Raw genomic sequence first — 21,179 nt, 5'->3', positions numbered from 1 at the left:
GTTGTGACCTTTCTAGTTTCTCTTACTCTAAATGGATAATATATGTTACAGCCCTGATCCTGATGGGCAGTTCTTCAGCTGGGCCCCAACCACACGTACTATGCTCCTTGGCAGTTAGTGAGGGCAAGTGGGGATTCAGATCCTGCCCCATCTAGATTTCCCAGCGCTAGACTGGCAGACCCTGAGTGTGTATGTGTGTGTGCATGTGCGCGTGTGCGTGCGAACATATGCATGTATATGTAAGGGGGATGCATAAGGTTCTTACTATATAAAGTTGCAAACATGTTTTATATAAAGTTTTAAATACATTTGAGCATATTTATTTTGGAAAATCCAGTGCTCAGTCCTTCAAAAACTTTTATTTTTACTGTACAAAATAGAATCAAATACAAAATAGTATTTACTCCAAAATTTCATTATTTCTGACTTGTCAGTCTTTTTATAACATGACAGAGGTCCCATTAAAAAGTTTCTTCAGTCTAATCTAAGTAATTTCAAGCTAATCCATATCTGAAATGTGTTTTATTTCATCTTTCATATCCTTAATCTCAGCTCGCACTATTGTTAAGTTAGATATCTTCTCTTTTAAGAAAGCAATTTCTTTCTCTCTTTGTAGTAAGTCAGTAACCAATCTCCCAATGCGTACTGTTAAATCATTTACCAAGGGTTCCAAGCGGGAAAAGTCCTTCTTTAGATTATACACCTTTGGTTTTAGATCATTTGCAAAAGTCACTGTCTTCAGAACTTTAGCTCTGTCACTTTCTAAGCTTAAAAATCTATCTGTGTGCTTGCTGAAATCACTCTGTAGCTCAGAAAGTATCTTCTTAACAGAGTTAATTCTTTGTGAATTGTCAGATGCTGTCTTTCGGAGCATTGTTGTTCGGTCAATGCTACTTGAAAGAAGATCACCTATGTTTTTTACTGTATGTTTTTCTACTTTTTCTATTTTATTTTCTAGTTCTTGAACAGAATCTGTCAATGATGTTACATCAGTTACTACACCTGAAATACGTCGCATATCTGTTTTTACAGTTGTAATCTTGAGACCGACATCTTTTGCCATGGAAGTTGTACTTTGGTCTACTTTTGTAACATCTTCAGAAACAGTGGTCAAATTGTTGTTCAATATATCCTGCTTTTCAGTTATTCTGTTGGACCAAGTTTTCACTTCATAAATCTCCTCCTGTAGACGCTTTAGATGAGTAATTATTTGAAAAGACTTCAATTGTTCTATGATAGCTTCAGACTTCTGACACTGTAAGAAAATATAGTACCAGAATAATTAAATTGAGTAAAAGCTTAACATTTAAAATTCAACTTAAATTTTAGGTGTTATTTTAAACTATAAAGTTACTGCTCTTCTGGAAAGCATTTGGTAAAAGATGCATCAAGTGTATTGCTAATGAATAGGAAGGGAAACATTGAGGAAATTTCATGTGACTGCAAATGGCATTTTCCAGTTATTTTGGCACCACCAGTCCTCTGCATGGTGACAAAATGAGCTAAATGAGGGGAAATGATGTACCTTCTGTTGCTGGAGAAGGGAGGAGGAAGCCCCCTCTAGATGAGTTTCGCTAAATTTGGGGGGGGGTCAAACAAGACAACATGACTTCTGAAATGCAAGTTTGTTTGTAGGTACAAGTGCTAGAATGAAGGGACTTTATTGTCCTATTACTTTTATGAATACTTTCTTGGGGTATTGAACTAATTCCATTCAATTAGTAATCCTTAAGTTCCTAGTGTGTTGTCAGGCATGTGAAGTCTGAGGAACATAAAGATGAGTACAGCTTCGGTTGTGGCTTCAACTCAGTTCAGTAGTTTAATAGAGATGATAGATACGTAAAAAACAAAACAACAAACAAACAAAGCACTATCTCCAAGGTTTTAAAATTCCAAGATTCCAAATACAAGTGATTCTCAGCTTTTGGATGTTTCAATGCCATCCTCCTTCCCCAGCATCCATTGAATACTGATGTCTCTAAATTGTTTTGATTTAACTTGGACAAATCAGCTGATGAACATTTTGAGCCACACAACTGCCTGGCAACATTTCAAGTTGTTATTTTTGTTGTGTGCATGTGTATGTGTGTTTATATAGCAGTTTTGGGGAAATTGAGTTATTTTATTGTATTTTTAATATTTGAATTTTTATTGCATTGTACCATCAGTTAATAAAGTTAAGAGGGAAAGGGGAATATTAAAGTGTTGATTATAGTGATAAGATGGGTAAGTATCATAAACAATACAAAATTGAAAATTAAAACATACATGCATGAGGTCTATCCATGTTGTCACAAATGGCAGGATATCCTTTCTCAAGGCTGAATATATCAATGTATCACAGTATCATGTTGTACACTTTAAATTTACACAATGTTATATGTCAAATTTATTTAATTAAAAAAAATAAAACATGGGCTTCCCTGGTGGCGCAGTGGTTGAGAGTCCGCCTGCCGATGCAGGAGACGCAGGTTCGTGCCCTGGTCTGGGAAGATCCCACATGCCGCGGAGCGGCTGGGCCCGTGAGCCATGGCCGCTGGGCCTGCGCGTCCGGAGCCTGTGCTCCGCAACGGAAGAGGCCACAACAGTGAGAGACCCGCATACCGAAAAAAATAAATAAATAAATAAAACACATAGGAATTGTCAGGTTTCAATTAAGTTTCAATCAGAAGATTAACTTAAGCCTGTGCGCTGTATGCTAAACTATGAAGAAAAAAAATTAAAGAACAAATGTAAAATATATTGTCAAAGCCTGTGTTGTAACACAGATATACATTGTGATTACATTGAAAAAAGAAATCCCATTTATAACATGTAAGTCAGTTGTTCCACTTTGCACATTTAACTTTCAGCTTGTTTTCTAGGAAAGCATTGTTTTATTTATTTATTTTTATTTTTTTGCGGTACGCGGGCCTCTCACTGTTGTGGCCTCTCCCGTTGCGGAGCACAGGTCCCGGACGCGCAGGCTCAGCTGCCATGGCTCACGGGCCCAGCCGCTCCGCGGCACGTGGGATCCTCCCGGACCGGGGCACGAACCCGTGTCCCGTGCATCGGCAGGCGGACTCTCAACCACTGCGCCGCTAGGGAAGCCCGGAAAGCATTGTTTTAAAGTGGAGATTGTCTACAGCTTTATACTAATAATCAAAACCATCTTGATTCAACAACGTTTACTGTGCACAAATAGGAAGGAAATCAAGCAGTGAGTGCAAAACCTTAAATTTTATTTTTTAGGGGAAAGTTTTGCAATAAATTTTATTTGCTGAAAGATTTTCAAAGGTGAAAGGAGAGGGCTTACTTTCATCTATTTCATTACTAGGTTATCATTTATTAATGTATCTAATCTGGTAGAGTTGAGATAGCTTAACAGCATTAAACAAGACATCTCAGAAAGGGCTAAATTTATTCTTAGAAGTATAAGATCATTAAGAAACTGTTAGTAAGCCTCTTTGTCACACTTGGTAGGCTATAAAAGCAATTTATTACTAACTTCTATTAGTCTTCACTAAAATAGAAACTCAATACAGTATAGGAATAGCCTAGAAATTGTTTCACTGAATTATGTTTAAAGATTACATAATGGCTTGTTTAAGCTATTTGCTTAAGATGAACAGAAGAGTTGGAGTCTATTGGTAGCTTGAAAGATTCACCCAGTAATTTGAATACTTACTAATATTCCTGTTCCTATCATATGAGCAAGGTACTAAGCTAGATGCTGCCCTGCAATGTTAAATGTTGTCTGGATCTACAAGCAGAACAACGTGAGTCAAGGGAATGATTTGTGGGTCCAATCAGCCTTCCAGAAACTTTGCTAAAGGATCTTTGGACTGTACTAAGGGACCTGGAAATTTTATTGATCTCTAAAGTTTAAAACCACTTAAAGCCAGGAGAGATTTTAGAAATTATTTGGTACAATTCCTTCATTTTACAAATTAAAAAACTGAGCCCCAAAATAAAGTGCCCAAGAACACAGAGTCAGTGGCAAAGCCTAGATTAGAAGATTCCAGTCTAGGGTTTTTTTCTCCTCCACTGCTTTCTCACTCTTCCCTAAACATTTATTGATTCTTTCTTATGCCCAAGGCCCAAATAATTTTAGGTCACAGTTACAACTTTTGAGGGACTTATAGTCTAGTTTAATGGCAACATAGTAGTGGGCGCATTTGACTGGATTATAGCTTTCTGAATTCTCAAGATAGTTCTACTGACAGCTGATTTCTTGTGATTTTTTTTTTTCCCTCCCTGGTTGAACAGCAGCAGGTTGCACTGTATAGTGGGAGGTCAGTGGCCTCTGGAATTGGACAGACTCAGCAGTGTGATTGTAAGATTCCTAATCTTGCTGAACCTCAATTTCCTCATTTGTAAAAGGGGTCTCATAGCTAGCAAAGCTGTGGTGAGAATCTGTGATAACAGATAACATGCAAAGTGCCTAGCACAATGACTGGGACAGGGTAGATACATACTCAATACATGGAGCTGTTAGGATGATGACGAATGTAGGCCTCCTAGCAGTGTGACACATAATAGGCTCCAAAATGTCGGTTCTATCCTTCCCTGCTCTGTAAAGCTGGGATGGAGCATTTTGATTTGTGTTAAATTAGTAGTTCATAGCTGAAGCGACACAGATACTGGGTGAATTTGCAGAGCTTTTGCCAACTGTGCAAATATGAGGTAAATCTACAGAGAAATGCATTAAAAATTATGTTTGGTGAATATGACATCATGTTAATCTTTGGCCAAGATTATAGATTCACACAAAGACCTACAATTAGATTAAAATTAAAATAATGCCATTGGAGATTCCCTGGCGGTCCAGTGGTTAGGACTTCACGCTTTCACTGCCAAGGGTGTGGGTTCAATCCCTGGTCTGGGAACTAAGATTCTGCAAGCCGCATGGTGCAGCCAAAAAAAAAAAAAAAAAAAAAAAAGCCATTAACTTTGTATCTTACAAATTTACTTTTCTATCAATCCATACAGGCTAATAAATCAACATTTTTCATTATAAAATATAAAAATACACTTAGTCAACAGCTTCTCATCTTTAGGCAAAATTTAAGGAAATATTACTACAAATATACTTTTCAACTTTACATTGGAGGGTTAAGAAAATTAGGTGTTTGTTTTGTAAAAGTGATTTATATGGCTAATTAAAAAAATGGACACTACTCTCTATCAGAAACTTAATGTAAAATTTATTATTAATTACAAAGATACAAAAATGTGTCTTAGGATATGGTAATCTTCCTTAAAGGGAAAACTAACAATGTAATTTAATATTTGATACACAGGAAGGTTTTTGAAATTTCAAGTATCTTTGTTAAATAAATGAATATAAGAAACAGAGGAAGACAAACTAGGTACATCTAAATCTCTCTAGTGACAATTTTTTATAGGAAAACCCCTGAATAAAGGAATATATACATGTGTATATACATGTACACAATATTTTCTCATGAAATACTTGTAGAAGGGCAGTTTTTGTTTCCCTTGTAATTGTCACTATAGAGCACAGTGGCCACCTTATTTCCATTTATTTTCTGTAACCATTACTATGGTACATACCGTAGTTAATAATAATGATGTGTCAAATCTGGTGACACACCAATAAATAAATAAATAAATAAATAAAAGTAAAGAGTACAAGAGATCACATATGCCCTGGCAGGATGGAGGTTGAAACGACAAAGTTCCAGTTAACTTTATAATCTATTTTATTAGCATGCAAATAAAAGCAAACATATACAATTTTGTTAGTACACACAGACAAGAACTTAGATATTCAGAAGTCAAGAAATTTAATGTTAATATTCTAGAAATTAATGCTGTGCCTATGACCCACGGCTGTCTACCATAGGCCTTCCTAACCCCAAAGCAGAACTCATTTGGGATTTTTCAAAAAATGTACAGATTTACATGATAAAACCACCTGACCACAACTATCTTTTGTAACTGACTTCTTTCAAGTTCTTTGTGTTTAATTCCACTGAAATTGCATTATAAAACTGGGACTATAGTTGGTTATTGGCAAGAAGAAACATGTTGTTAGAACAGTACTTTCAAATGCAGTTAACTCAGTTTTTTCAACACCAACCTTGGACACCCTTGATACATCAGTTTACCAATAAAAGTGTTATGCGCTTCCCCAAACTTGCACATTTCCGATTATCATTATTGCAAAAATCTGTCTAGACCTCCCCTTAATTTCATCTCAATATGTCCATGTCTTATTCTTTGTGACTCTATTTTATAATTTTGTGTAAAATAAAATCACTATGTAAAACAAATTTGGTTGGGTAATTAGTTTGGGGACTCTAAAATAATGACATATTTTAGTTACCATAATTATCACATCATATCTCATTATGCTGCTTTTTCTTCTTTAAAATAGGCCACAGGCTTATTAGTGTATTTTTATTGTAAGTAGAAAATTTATCTAGAGATCATGTACCTAGCAAACACAAGAGTCTGTAACACAGTTAGAACCTTAAAAAAAAACAAAGCAAAAAACGCCCAGGTATACAAAGATATTCCCAAAGTCCATACTTCACAGGATGCACACTTAATTCATACGGAAAACTTTCAAAAAGAACACATTTACTCTTTAAAAAAATTTCTTACAAGTATCTATAACAGTTTAGAACCTTAACAAAAAGTAAAAATGTTTCCCAGTCTCCATAGTTTTCAAAAAGTGCATATTAATTCATAGCAAAGCATTCCAGGCTCTCCCTCAGGCATGTTATCTTTTATTTTAGACAAAATTCCTATAAACTTGGTTGTCTGGATTCTTAGCCTGCAGTAAATTGCGAAGGAAATGAAAAACTGGCTGAGGTGAAAACATTACTGATCAACCTGACAGTAAGATCAGGTCAGTGGGTCACTTTTTCAGGTGACAGAAAAGGTATAAGAAATAGACAGAAGGTTTGAAAAATAGCAAACTGGGGTTGAGTGAGGAGGTAAACACCCCTCAATAGCTCCTAGGGACATTAATATATTTGGGTCCAATATGACAGATGAAATTCACAATAATGTCCATTAATTATTAGAAAAACATTTAAAAATATTAAGTATATTGCTTCAAAAAAGTAGAGAAATATATATTTTAGAAATGTTTCTATTTAAAATGGTGAAAATGAAATAAGTTTTATTGCTTAAAAAGATAAGCTTTGACTCTCTGGATAACACATTTGTGTGGACACCTCACTTATTTTCCAATAATGTAGGGTAAAGTGAGGCATATCAAAATAACTCAAAAGCATGGAACTAATCAGGTTATGTATAATAATGTGGTTCATCAGGATAAATGTAGTGCATTCAAAAATCACTATCAATTCCTTTATTTTCTAGATTATATTCTTCTGGAGTCCCCTTTTCTCTTGTACTTGAATATACTATAAAATCATGAACTTTTCCTTTTAGAACATCCAGTTCATTCTGCATCTTTAATATGCTATTATCATACTGAATTCCTTCAAGGGTTTTCTGCATCTCCATTATTTCAGATACTGCTTTCAGCATATCATCTTCCATATTAAACATCTGAAGAGTCAAGTCTTCCATCTTCTTTTCTGTCCCTATCAGATCCTGAGAGACTCTGAGAACAGAGCGAATAGCACTTTCAATTGTTGGCAAATGTGTCTTGCATTCTTCAGCTTTGGGTTCGTAGCTGGAAAGTTTATTAGTCAGGTCTTCATCTCTGGCAAAGAGAGCATGCTGTTCCTCCTCTAACTTTTCAAGTGCTTCTGTGTCGGAGCCAAGCTGCTCCTCTACTCGCAGAAGATCCTCTTCTTCTTGTCTTTTTATAGTTCTAATATTTCTTAGTGTGCTATCTTCCAAATCTTTTAGCCTTTCAGTGAGCAATTTTATTTCTTGTTCAGCTGAGTTAATTTGGACAGTAACTTGAGAATGTATATGTTTTGATTCTGATTTGAAAATGTCTGTATTAACATTCATTTCTTCTAGGCTTCTCTTCCAGAAATCTGTAACGTTCTGGAATTTCTCATTAAGGCTTTGCATCTTTTGAGTGAGCATCTCTTCACTATTCTGAATGTCATGCATGATACTTTGGAGGCTGGATACTTCCTGCTCAAACTGGGTCACCAAAGACATGGACGATGTAGCTTCCTGCAGGATACTTTCAGTAGCTGCAAGCTGCATTTATAACACAAAACAATTCCCAAGGCTACTTAATAACTTTTATATTAGGGAAACATACTTTAACAATCACTTGCCAAGTTCAAATTCTGAAGATGTCTAAAATATCCAAATACATAAGAATCATACAGACAAAAACAATTGTTACATATTTAAGCTGTTAAAAATATGTTTTAAACACATTTAATAGATTAGCACTATGGTAGAAAAATATGGTTGTCCCTCATCCCTAGGTATCCACCTGTGAGGCACTGGTATTCCTGTGGATACCAAAATCCATGGGTGCTCAAGTCCCTCATGTAATATTTGGATGGGGAACCCACAGATACAGAGGGCCAACTGTATACACCTGAACTTATAATCCTAAATATTTGTGCATTTTCATGGAGGGATATTCAAAAGAAAAATAATGTTAAAGAAGCCTGAAGTATATCACATTTCCTTCTTTTTTTATTCCAATGGAAAGCAACTTAGTTGTCATTTTAATAGTTATTTGGCTTTTTAGAAACTGACTTAGTTATAAAATTTGTTAACTTTCCTAAGTTCTATGATTCTGGAAGACTTTCTGCCTGAAAAAAAAATTTGTTGACTGACCTCTTGCAGAAAAGTTACCAGAATCAGATCTTATAACTATCACAAAGGCAAAAAGTGAATAAAAAATCAGTTTACAGAGACAACTGATGTCAAACAGTAAAGTGTTCTAAGTATCTATAAATTATGGTAAGCTCCTAGCATCTCCTAAGTCTAGAATATAGAAGGACCAGGGTGTGGACCTCTTTCTTAGCCTATACTCACACAAAGATAACAGCCTTAGAGACTATAGGAAGGCCTAGAAATGATCGTTAATTTATCAAATGTTTGCAGCATTATGTTGAAGACATAATACTGTACAAGACACAGTTCTGCCCTTAAGCAGCTTAGTTTACTTGGGGAGAAAGCGAAGTCTACATGCGCTGTGACAGGGAAAGCTATGGAAGCACTTACATAGGGCATCCAAACCGAACTTCGATGATCAAGGAAAATACTATAGAAATATTATCTAACAGCTGCTTCTAGTTACTTCCTCTAAATCATCCTACACACTACAGCCAGATTTGAAGTTTTAAAAACTGCTATGTACACCATGGTAGAACATTAAAAACCCCTTAACGTTTCCTAACACTTCTAGGAGGAAGTCCCAAATTCCATAACTTCTCTATATGTTAGCCTTCCTTCTTTGTCTAGCTAAGTTCTGTCCTTCCTTCAAGGCTCAGACCAGGTCTCAGGTTTTCAGTGCAGCATTCTTCCATGACCCTAGCCATGAGAGCCTGAACTCCTGTAGAATCTATCATATTACATATTTGCCACTTATTTGGCATTTAGCGCATATAATTCAAGAATTCTTGAGTGTTCGCTCTGTGCCAGACCTTGTGCTAGACACTGGATATAAAAACAAAGATACAGTATAGTCCCTATACTGATGAATTAGCCAGGAGAAGCTATGAGAGCTTCTAAATTCCTTAGGGGAAGAGACCATGTTTTATGCCTTTTTGTAGTCCCCGTATCTCAGGGTATAAAGAACATGTTTCTTGATATTTAGGAAGAAGAATGGCCAGAAGCCTCCTGGGTCCACCCCAATCAGGACCTGAAGCAGTTCCAGGTGATAGCTGGGAACAATGCATAACAGTATCACTCTGAAACCTTGTTTAAAAATTATTTTTAATGTATACATGTAGCTATAATACAATCTCCTTTAAAAACACCAACTATGAGAAATACTTGTACATTGGTAATAGTGTTATGTTTAGTTGTCTTATTAGCAGCATCTTGCAGAGACAAGCTTATCTTAATCCAAGGTAATTCCTTGTTTAGGCTGTTCACCAGAGCATCACTATAACCTGGAGGCAGTATAACCCAGGAGACTCCAATTATAAGATCAACTTTTCAGGATAACAAAGGTCTCAAGACTTAATCTGCAAACAATAAGTGACTAGCACACCACAATAGCTAGCATTTATGGGCTGCCATTATAGTCTAATAGTTTTTCATTTTTTACAAAAGTTAATATCTTAAATTTATTACTGCTTGGAAGTTTTCAAAGAGCTTGCATATATATTGTATCTCATCTGATCCTTACACAAATCTTGATATTCTCATTTAATAAATGATGAAATAGAGGCCAAGAGAAGTTAAAGTGATTTTTCCAAAGTCACACAGTTATGATGAGAGCCCATGTCTAGTTGTTTTCCCCTCCTACTGCATTAAGCTGGCCTTTAGGGCCAGCTTTGTAAAGAGTCAGCTATTGTTAAACTACTCCTAGGGCAGACTGGGAGAGAACGAACTATGTGAAGACAATATTTCTTGGATCCTAGGATGATATTTTAAATACCTGCTTCAAAGGCATTTATTTATTTACTTTTAATTGAAGTATAGTTGATTAACAATCTTATATTAGTTTCAAGTGTACAACATAGATTTACAGATTATACTCCATTTAAAGTTATTGCAAACAAATGGCTATATTTGCCTGTGCCATAAAATACATCCTTGTTGCTTACAAAAGCATTTTTGTAATCTACATGAGTTTTATTAAAAAACATTGCCCATTATAAAATTGGCCACGTAGTGGAAAGTAAGAAAAAAATGAATATTTAAATTTATGCATGGAGAAGCCCTTAGGTTTACATTCTCAGTCTACCAAACTGTAGATTTAATACAAAAAATTTAGGACACGGACTTCCCTGGTGGCACAGTGGTCGAGAATCCACCTGCCAATGCAGGGGACACGGGTTTGAGCCCTGGTCTGGGAAGATCCCACATGCCGCGGAGCAACTAAGCCCGTGAGCCACAACTACTGAGCCTGTGCTCTAGAGCCCGCCAGCCACAACTACTGAGCCCGTGTGCCACAACTACTGAAGCCCACTCGCCTAGAGCCTGAGCTCCGCAACAAGAAGCCACCACAGTGAGAAGCTCGCGCACCACAACGAAGAGTAGCCCCCATTAGCAGCAACTAGAGAAAAGCCTGCGCACAGCAACAAACGCCCAACGCAGCCAAAAATAAATAAATTAAAAAAAACCCCTTAGGGCAGTATTCCACCTTACAGCTGCTTAGGAGTAATTAGATATTAGAAGAGGGAGACTAGAGGGCTACTGGGGAGAGATACTGAGAGTGATAGCCGACAGGCCAGGCTCTAATCTCCTGTAATATTTGACTTCAAATTCTAATCATATGTTAAATCTTTGTCCTTACCGGGTTCCAAGCTTGCAAGGCAGAGATTCACTAAAAGCATTTTAATTGCTGCCAAATTTTTCATTTAAAAAGGAAATCTTTCTTCAAAATATGTTTTCAATAGCATTTAAGTACATGAAGTTTCTATCTCCTGAAATTTTTTCTATCATTACGTTTGCTCTGATTAGAGGGCTTTCGATAACTACAATCAGTTTCCAACCTGAGCCCTAGGTCAAAATACCAACTCTTGCAGCACCTTCCCAGAGGCCTCTAAACTCACCCTCCATGGAATTCACTGGCACGTGTAAGGGATGATTTTAATCCATGACTCTTATCTTTTCGGGGACTACAGGCTTATTCTGTGCATCAGGCTGCAGGGACTTCGGCCGGCCGTCTATTTCATTTCTATTTTTGCAACATCTTTGCTTACCCTGGGGCCAAGCACAAATCCTTTTCTACCTTATCACTGAGTAAAGGCTCAGTGATGAACAAAGGAACAAACAAGCCATGTTTCCCAATGATAGCTTGGTCTCTGGTAGCCAGACAAGGCCCACATGATGACTTATTGGTTGCAGCTGACCTTCTCCTGAGACATGTGGTAGTTAAAAATTTTTTATCTGTCTCACATTTCTAAGAATCACAGTAGTAATGCACTTGTATTTGCAGCTTGAAGAAACACAAAATAGACATGGATTTTAATTTTCATTTGTCTATAAAAATCAATATTTATTTTAGGTTAGTCATTCTTATATGCATATGAATATATATGCTTACCAAGTGGAAATAAAGAAAAAAAACTGATGGATCTTAGTCCAAAAAGTGCTACTCCTATTTTAATTTTATATCTAAAGATCAATAATATTTTCAGTGCCCTAGATACTTGATATTTAAATAGAAAATTGAGGTCACGTCAATATGACAATATTGGTCTTTTTAAACAATAACATTTGTCATATATTAGAAAATTCTTGTCCTTTTGAAATGTAAGCTAAGACTAAGTTGGATTAAAGGGAGAATGTGAAGAAGTAGGAAAACCAGTGAGAGTTAAAGTAGTAATGGTCTAAAAGGCAGGGAAAAAGAATTTATCAACTGGGGTAGAAGGGTGGCAATGGGGAAGAAAAACGGTAAAATCTCCCCAAATATGCCAATTAATAATTACCTTTTCTGAAATTAAACTGATTTTACTTTGAAGCCCTTGGAATTCGTTGGTTTCCATTTTCAGTAACTGGTATTGGTTTTCCACCTTTGCAAACTTCTCCGACTGCTGAAATATAAACCTGAAAAAGGGGGAAAAAAAATCAGTACTTCCTAACTCAAACCCATTTAAGTTCGGATGTTAAAGCAGTATTTTATGCCCACTTCTGGTAAGGACAACATAAATTCTGGTATAGGTAGTGGCAGCTTTTATAAGAAGGGAGGAGTGAGTACGCAGTCCAGTGGTTCAATAGCTTCACTGCATATTGGAGTCGCCTGGCAGCTTTACTTTTTAAATTTTTAAAATTTATTTATTTATATTTTTGGCTGCGTTGGGTCTTCGTTGCTTTGCCCGGGCTTTCTCTAGTTGCGGTGAGCGGGGTGTACTCTTTGTTGCGGTGCGCAGGTTTCTCACTGCCGTGGCTTCTCTTGTTGTGGAGCACGGGCTCTAGACGCGCAGGCTTCAGTAGTTGTGGCACACAGGCTCAGTAGTTGTGGCACGCGGGCTCTAGAGCGCAGGCTCAGTAGTTGTGGCGCACGGGCTTAGTTGTTCCGCGGCTTGTGGGATCTTCCTGGATCGGGGCACGAACCCGTGTTCCCTACACTGGCAGGCGGATTCTTAACCACTGCGCCACCAGGGAAACCCTCACCTGGCAGCTTTAAAAAAGTGTAATGCCTGGGTCTTACCACAGAAATTCTGACTTAATTGGTTTGGGATGTGACTTAGATATTGTAAATTTTCAAATCTCCTAGCCAAGATGACAACGACAAGTTGACACTTTATTGTAAAAATGACTTCCACTGCAAGACAAACATTTAAAGATTCAAAACTCAACGGAGAGGTGATTGAATCAAACTCATAAATATCATTAGGCTAACTGTTGCTTATAAAACTGTCCAAAACTAAAATGGAGTTTTTGCATTTTAAACAAATGTTTACAATGTCAGATGAAATAAATTTCTTTTGATGATGGCTAATGTTTATTCTATGAGATAACAGTGAATTAAGTAAGCCCAGGTTACATAATTAGTACAGACTGACTTCTCCTGTGTGTTAATATGAACTTTTAAACAAAACTTCTCGTTATTAGAAAACACTATTATCCTAATTTCAAAGAAGGATGTGTAGACAATTCTTTTCTGATTGGCTATTTCATTCTTGGCTTTTAGGGACCAGCAGACAGAGATGAAGGAGAAAGACGGTCTAAAGAAATGTCTAATTTCAGGAACTAGTTTTATCATCCATTACTCCAGTGTTAACCTCATGGATTTATCCTATAGATCAGTGTGTTCATTTAGAATAAAATCATTATTATAAGAGGGATTTCTTATGAAGGTTGATCCACAAAAATTAATTACAGGACTTTCTGTTTTATTTAATCTTTTTAATGTTATCTCCACCCTTCTCTTCAAAATTCAAATATTAAGCAAAAGCTTGAAGAAAACTGTATCATATTAGTGACCATCTCTGATGATAATTTGTAGAGTTTTTTTCATGGTTAGCTTCTCACCAAAATAAAAAAATAAAATTCACTATTTCTATATGTGAATAGTGCATAAAAGAAAAAACAAGTATAAAGTTTACTTAGTGCTAGTAATGAAAATAATCAACAGTGGTCTGTATGATGCTGAGTTAAAATACATTTGTTTTATTTTCACTTACAAGTGCCAGACACTATTCTAAGGGCATTATAAATATTAACTCATTTAACATTAAGGAAGAGAATGATTTTTCTAGAAGCCAAAAATGTACACTAGAGAAGGTGGTTTCAATTGTGAAACATTAATTTTTGAAACTGGCATCCAGATTATGCCCAAGGTGCTTTGTTTCCTTTTTATGAGTCAGAGGCATTTTCTAACAGGAGCAGTTCAAGACCTCCTTACTCCCTATCTTCCTTCGTTTAGATGAGACAACAATTAGGGTCTGCTAAAGGCTACAGCTTCTAGGAGAAGAAAGGATTATAAACAATTCTGGATTAGGGATTTCTATTTCTAGGGTCTTGGCCTCTTTTTGGATTAATATCAAAGGTAGACCGCATATCATACTGGTTGAATGTGAAGCTAGGCAACTTTGGCTCTGCCATTTACTAGCTGTACAAGCACCTTGGGCAAGTTATTTAACTTACCTTTGCTAGTTTCCTCATCTGCAAAGTGGGGATAAAACTACTTAGTTCATAGGGTGTTGCAGAGATTAAACAGGTTCACATTAATAAAGCTCTTAAAGTGCCTTGAACATAAAACGTCAACTATTCCCTTTACGTACCTTGGCCCTTTCTTTTGAATTGCTTTGCACAGCTGCTTTTCCCATCCCTCTGACAAGCCTAGAGTGGTAAAATGGATCAGGGCTCCCTTCTACTTAACACTTGATAGAAGCCCCAGGCCTGTCACACTTTGAACCAGGGTTGGGTTTATAGCAGACAAAGGATGAAGTGAATGGATGAGACCCACTAATAGGAAAAGCAGCATTCTCTTACTCTGTTTTGGGGCCTCTTTTCCCTATCATAGATAAAGATCTTGAAGGTATGGATGTATGAGAAAAGCACCCGGATTAATTGGCCACCTTAGTGTAGGCTTTACAAAGGGAATCTTCCTGACTTCTTCATAATCCATTGCAGTTTACAGAGAACTCATATAGATTCAGGGTCCTGTGGGAATAAACCATGTAGTTCCTTGGAGTCTTGTCTCTGCATAGCTCCTTTAGGAGGCCTAGATGTCAGACAGCTGATGGAGGATTTATATATACAGGATTTTTCTCTGGCTCTGTTTCAACTTAGTAATGAGAAACAGTCAGTATCCATTTAGCTGTATGTTTCATACAGCAACTTCATTTTCAGCATAATACTGAAAGTTCAGGAACACACAGACCATATTCCATTTTTAAAAATCAAGGTAATTAAAGGATAACTGTCTTTCAGATTAAACTCCACTAACAACAAAAGCTGAAAAATGGGGTTAGCCAAGATTTTACTGTATAAACGATTTATAGAGAAAGTTGTATTAGAGAAAAAAAACCCCTGAATTATCTGATGGTTGAAAGAGCTTTTGACTTCTGATACATAATTATCACAAATGCTATGACAAACTTTTATAAAGGCAATTAAAAAATCTGTTGAAATTTCCAGAAGAAACTTAAAAGTTTTACAATGGAACTTCTAGTTGACTAAATTTCTATGTAATAAGCTTTTAAGGTTTTGTCTTGTTTAGTACCTTCATAAATTTTAAAAACTTTTTGAAAGCAGAATGTCTTCAATCTCTTACGTGGAAAATTTCCTTAAAGAGTTTATAAATGACGTATGCAAACCAACACTCAGGCCCTATAGTTCTGGGCAACTGTTATCTCCAACATCTTATTGTCAGGCTGACAGAAGATGATTATCAGGACTTTGTTTAATAGAGAGATGTTCAAGTACCACCCTTTTGTTGCATTATCTCTGTTTATTTTCCAAACAAGGATCCAAACACTAATGGTTTGAAGATACTGAAATAGTGATGCCTTGAAATCAACCTCGGACAGTGCAAGGGTTCAAATCTCTGCCCCAACTTAATCAGACAAAATTAGAGTACTCCTAAGCTGTATTTAGGCACATATATTCGATTTTGTATTTTAACAACCAGAACAATGTCAGTACAATAGCATGCAATAAAGATTTGATAGACCAATCTTTAGGTGCTAATCCTAGTGGTAAAAATGTCAGTGGCTTAGTTATAATTCCAGTGTGCTGAGATGCTAAATGTTTGCATTTTCTTTTTTTTTGCGGGACGCGGGCCTCTGACTGTTGTGGCCTCTCCCGTTGCGGAGCACAGGCTCCGGACACGCAGGCTCAGTGGCCATGGCTCACGGGCCCAGCCGCTCCGCGGCATGTGGGATCTTCCCGGCCCGGGGCACGAACCCGCGCCCCCTACATCGGCAGGCGGACTCTCAACCACTGCGCCACCAGGGAAGCCCAATGTTTGCATTTTATTTAGAAAATTCCCAAATTTACCACGAATACATATGTGCTATTGTGACCAAAGAATTTATACTTCAACTCTTGTCGCAAAAGATTTCACAAGAGCAATTAACAGTCATTTAATAACAATCATTGAATCTGCCCATTTTAGAAATAATCTTTGAGCATTGTTTTATTATTTTGCAAAGACACAGTTCAAATAAAATCTTCCTACTTGAATATAACTTGTTTGTATCTTTACTGCAGGCACTAACAGTAAATTCCTGAGCTGAAGTGTCTGCTTTTCAACAGTTGTTTTCCTTTATAGATTCCTGTTAGTGTGTTTTCCTAGGACACTAACTAAATTATTTAAAAGTTGAGCATTTTCTGATGTAATTTATCTCATATGAATATGAATCTTTGGATGAGAATGAACAAATTCAGTAACTAAAACCAGTTGTATTAGGTTCTAGAAAGAAGCAACATATATATTTTAGCCTACTAAGTTCTAGTACTGAATAACTTTCCCAGCACAAAGTTTTTGATTTACCTGAAGAAGGTCATGCGATATAAGACATAAAAGCAGTTTATTTAAAACAGTAAGTTCTGTACATTTATTCTTTTAAGATCAAAATATTCCATAAACAAATATATTAGTAAAATAACAATTTATTTCTTTTTGGAGAGAATATTTAATAATCAACATTTCACTTTATTGTAACAAATCTTTTATTGACTGATTGACTGAGGATGAGTCATCAGTAAAGTATACTTCAAAATTTACTAGCATCAAAAATGTTCTAGACCTTCCCTGGTGGCGCAGTGGTTAAGAATCCACCTGCCAATGCAGGGGACACACGGGTTCGAGCCCTGGTCCGGCAAGATCCCACATGCCACGGAGCAACTAAGCCCGTGAGCCACAACTCCTGAGCCTGCGCTCTAGAGCCCACGAGCCACAACTGCTGAGCCCGCATGCCGCAACTACTGAAGCCCGTGTGCCTAAAGCCCGTGCTCCACAAGAGAAGCCACGGCAATGAGAAGCCCGCGCACCACAATGAAGAGTAGCCCCCGCTCACCGCAACTAGAGAAAGCCTGCGCAGTAACAAAGACCCAACGCAGCCAAAAAAAAGGAAAAAATGTTCTAGATGAGAGGACATCCAGGGTTGCTTCTAGAATCCAATTATTCTTGAAGATAAATAGCTATCTTCTAAATACTTCAAAAATCAGTGAAAATGGAGGGGAACTCTAAAGAGTCAGTCTTGTTATTAAAACGAAATAGGTTAATCCTAAAGAATATGATTGAGGAAAACAAAATAAGTTGGTTTTAAGGTTATTTCTTAATATTCATCTTTCCTATGACATCAATATATCGCTATTTGCTTGGTTTAAAAACTATAAGTTTTTAGTTTCAGGTGAACAAAAGTGTTATACTAAAACTCAGTCTGTAACTTAGGAACAGACTTATTAACGCATGCACAATAACCAAAATAAGAGCTATCTTCCAAAACTTTATATTATGCACGTTTGTTGCTCTAAGAGCATAATGAATTCTTTTAAGGTTGCAAACGTTGCCACTAGGCATTTATGGGGTGGGGCAAATTTGTCCCAAATGCACAGCGGACAGGAAGTAACGGGTTCTAAAAACGGGAAAGCTTCTGTCCTGTACAGGCGCTTAATGAAATTTGGCCGAATCTGCATTTCTTAATGGTTGACGTTCCCAAACCTTGGCCTCAGCTCCAGCTGGGCGATCGAGGCACGCCAGCAGTACAAAAATAAATTACGAGAAACGAGCGAAAGTTAAAATAAAGGTTGGGCCGTCCCTTCCCTGGGGTCGATGCTGAGGAACAGAAGTCGCAAGCGTGGCGGCTAGAGGTTAGCGGGACGCCGAGCCGGGCGGGGCCGGGGCAGACGCGGGACCCAGAGAAGAGAGGGCGACCACGGGAGGCCGGACACCCGGGCGGCCTCGGACCACTTACCAGGCCAGGCCCAGGCACGTCCCCAGCGACAGAAGGCTCAAGCCGGTCCGGGGATCCGCCCAGCCCCCGCCTCCACCGCCCCGACCCTCGAGGCTCTTCCCGTCCTCGCTTCGCTTCCCAGGCTCCGCTGGGGCTCCCTTGGGCGCCGACCTCTTCCGGCTCTTCCCCTCAGACATGTCTGGAGGTCCTGAGGATGACAAACCCGGGGCTGCCTCTTCACCCTGGTGTAGCGAGACGTGGCCTCCTCAGCCTCCGCGGGAAGGCTCGGCGGTGACCGCGCCCCGTTTCAGACTTGACACCGCCCAGAAACCAGCCCCCTTCCTCTCCCGGCCATCCTCCCTGCTCCACAGCGTCTCCCAGCCACCCGCTTTCTAGTTCCTCCAGCTGGGGTAAGCGGCAATCCTACTTCCCCAAACTTCTGCGTTAACGCTGCAAAAGCGAGGAAACCCGTCTGCAAGCCGCCGGGACGCGGCGGGGGGGGGGGGGGGGGGGGGCGGGGCGGGGCGGGGCGGGGCAGCGCGCGTCGAGCGCGCCGCCGCCTCGGTCCGCCCTTCGTTGGAGCGCGGCGCGCCCCAGTTGGTGCGGCGGAGGCTTTTTTCTGCGCGCGCGGGCACTAGCCGGATCCGGAGCGCGCGCGGCGACGGACGCCTGGAGCGGTTCCGGGTGTGTTTCTTGGCACGCGCGGGCCGGCGTCGTCCCAGGGGGGCGGACTGGCGGGTTTTCACTGCTCCACGGTCCTGAGGCGGAGAGGCTGGCTTTATTCCTGGGCAGAAGGGGTGAGGGAGCCGGAGGTGAGGCGTCTGGGCTGTCAGCGACCCGCGAGGACTTGAAGTAGACGCGGCGGCGTCCGCAGTGGCTCCGGGCTCCCGCCCGGGTGCAGCCGCAGCGGGAGGGAAGGAACGACAGTCCGAGTGGCGCTCCTTCCTTTGTGTCTGGGTTGGAATACTCACCTCGGCGCCCCGGGACTGCGTGGGCCGCCTGCGGGGGTGACGCCTCCTCCGCAGGTCGGAGATTCCCGGGGGTCTTCAGGAGCCCCCCGGCTGCGGAGGCCCAGGTGAGACACCTGTGAGGCCCCGACCTGCCCCCGGGCTGTGGCCCGAGCCCCAAATTTCCTTTTGGAAGTCCCGTTGCCTCCACTCACCCCTACCTTGATTTTCCGGTCTGTCCCTTCAGGGCTTCTCTTCCCAGTGAAGACCCAGGTGCGAAGGTTTGGGTAACTTTGCGCCTCGCTTTTCTCCCCGAACCCGGTTCTTCGGAGGTTCAGTAGTCGATTTTAGAGACTCAGAATTCTGGGTCAAGGAATTATTATTAATCATTCTGATACTGTACCAGGAAGTGAACTTATCTAAAGAGGAAATGTTTTCCTGGATGGAACTGTTCTTTATATTTCACAAGCCTGCAGAGTACTGACTTTACATGTTGATGTGGTTACGGAAGGTGGGACACTGAGAATTTGTTCAGAATATCTAAATGTGTGCAGAGTTAAAAAACGTATAAAACTTAACGTCTTTAGTTTTAATAGGGCTAGGTAAAGTTGGAAATTAGTTTCAGATGGTCAGAGTGTGTCTATTGCCTTAGCTATTGGACAAAAGCTAAAAAGTTCATTTTTGTTTTGTTAAATAGAGTTTTATTACTGAAAAATTAAGGGACGTTTTATGTTTTAATATGATTTTTAAAAAAGTAATTAGTTTATTATTTATTTTTGGTTGCATTGGGTCTTTGTTGCTGTGCGTGGGCGTCTCATTGCGGTGGCTTCTCTTGTGGAACACGGGCTGGGTAGTTGTGGCTCACGGGCTCTAGAGCGCAGGCTTAGTAGTTGCGTCGCACGGGCTTAGTTGCTCCGCGGCATGTGGAATTTCCCCCGGACCAGGGCTCGAACCCGTGTCCCCTGCACTGGCGGGGGGGGTTCTTAACTACTGCACCACCAGGGAAGCCCGGGACGTTTTATGTTTAACTAGATCATAAAAACACTAACATTTAAAAACGTAGCCTTGATCCTAACCATAACTTTTTCTTTTATCAATCAGTTTCATGCCAGTACTGGGCATTTTGTGAACCTTGACAAGCATAGGCAAATTCTCTACTTACCTGTGTTTCAAAGTGACACATTCGGTGGTACTTTTTATAGTCATTATTGATTACTGATTAATGAAGCTTAACGATTATTGCTCCTCTTCTGTGTGCTCAAAATCACTTGTACTTATCTCTTGGCGCTTAGTACATCACATTATAATTATCTGTATTTTACTCTCCTACAAGATTGTGAATTCCTTCAGGGGTATGATTTAATCTCTGTAGATTCAGGGCCTGACACACAAGAGGGGCTCAAATGTTTATTGAATGAGTATATAAATAAACACATTTAGACACTCACTGTATTACATTGGGTAGATTCTGTTTAAAAACTTGAAAATGTTCTGATCTGGGTTTTATACCTATTGAAAAATTTGCATCATATTTGAAATAAAGTCGGTAGGAACTTAGAGTATTATACTGTGAAGAATATTATTCTTTGTGTCCTCCTAGTCTAAGAAATGACATCAGAGGATATTTTCTGTTGCTTTGTCATAGTTAGCAGCTCAGCTGAAAAATTAGTGGAGTAAGCACATGAGAAATGTGTTTACCAATGAAGACCTACCAGCTGACACTCATCTTGAGTGAGCACTAATACGCAATACCAAGAATGCTCTATTTAGTCTTAATGATGGTAAAGAAATCAAGTAGTTT

The 21,179-nt window shown here is 39.0% G+C and overlaps 2 protein-coding genes across 10 annotated transcripts in view; one reads left to right on the top strand and one right to left on the bottom strand.

The window, feature by feature from the left end:
- Positions 1–297: 297 nt before the first annotated feature.
- Positions 298–18,628, bottom strand: IKBIP (IKBKB interacting protein). 2 transcript variants are annotated; one of them, XM_004328305.4, is made up of 3 exons: positions 18,453–18,628; positions 12,513–12,630; positions 298–1,255 (listed from the first exon to the last, which is right to left on the bottom strand). In XM_004328305.4, exons 1-3 carry the CDS (start codon positions 18,626–18,628, stop codon positions 500–502), a joined length of 1,050 nt encoding a protein of 349 aa, XP_004328353.1. In that variant the 3' UTR covers positions 298–499. The 2 variants fall into 2 exon arrangements, with proteins under 2 accessions (XP_004328353.1, XP_019773957.1); XM_019918398.3 differs by lacking the exon at positions 298–1,255 and adding an exon at positions 5,688–8,142.
- A 740-nt stretch (positions 18,629–19,368) lies between these two features.
- Positions 19,369–21,179, top strand: part of APAF1 (apoptotic peptidase activating factor 1) — a 106,229-nt gene continuing 104,418 nt past the window's right edge. For all 8 annotated transcript variants that reach the window (XR_012324237.1, XR_012324238.1, XR_012324239.1 and 5 more), the window contains exon 1: positions 19,369–19,506. The gene's annotated coding sequence lies outside the window, so the exon portion shown is untranslated. The remainder of the gene's footprint in view (positions 19,507–21,179) is intronic.

Source organism: Tursiops truncatus, chromosome 11 (assembly GCF_011762595.2).
Source record: "Tursiops truncatus isolate mTurTru1 chromosome 11, mTurTru1.mat.Y, whole genome shotgun sequence".
Taxonomy (NCBI): Eukaryota; Metazoa; Chordata; class Mammalia; order Artiodactyla; family Delphinidae; genus Tursiops; species Tursiops truncatus.
This window is presented reverse-complemented; position numbering and strand designations above follow the sequence as displayed.

What these genes read in the sequence shown, in the direction of transcription:
- IKBIP (XM_019918398.3), bottom strand. Translation starts at nt 18,628, where the DNA reads ATGTCTGAGGGGAAGAGCCGGAAGAGGTCGGCGCCCAAGGGAGCCCCA. An exon ending in ACGTGCCTGGGCCTGGCCTG is followed by an intron (nt 12,631 to 18,452) that starts GTAAGTGGTCCG and finishes CCCCTTTTTCAG; the next exon opens with GTTTATATTTCAGCAGTCGG. An exon ending in TCAGTTTAATTTCAGAAAAG is followed by an intron (nt 8,143 to 12,512) that starts GTAATTATTAAT and finishes TTATAAATGCAG; the next exon opens with CTTGCAGCTACTGAAAGTAT.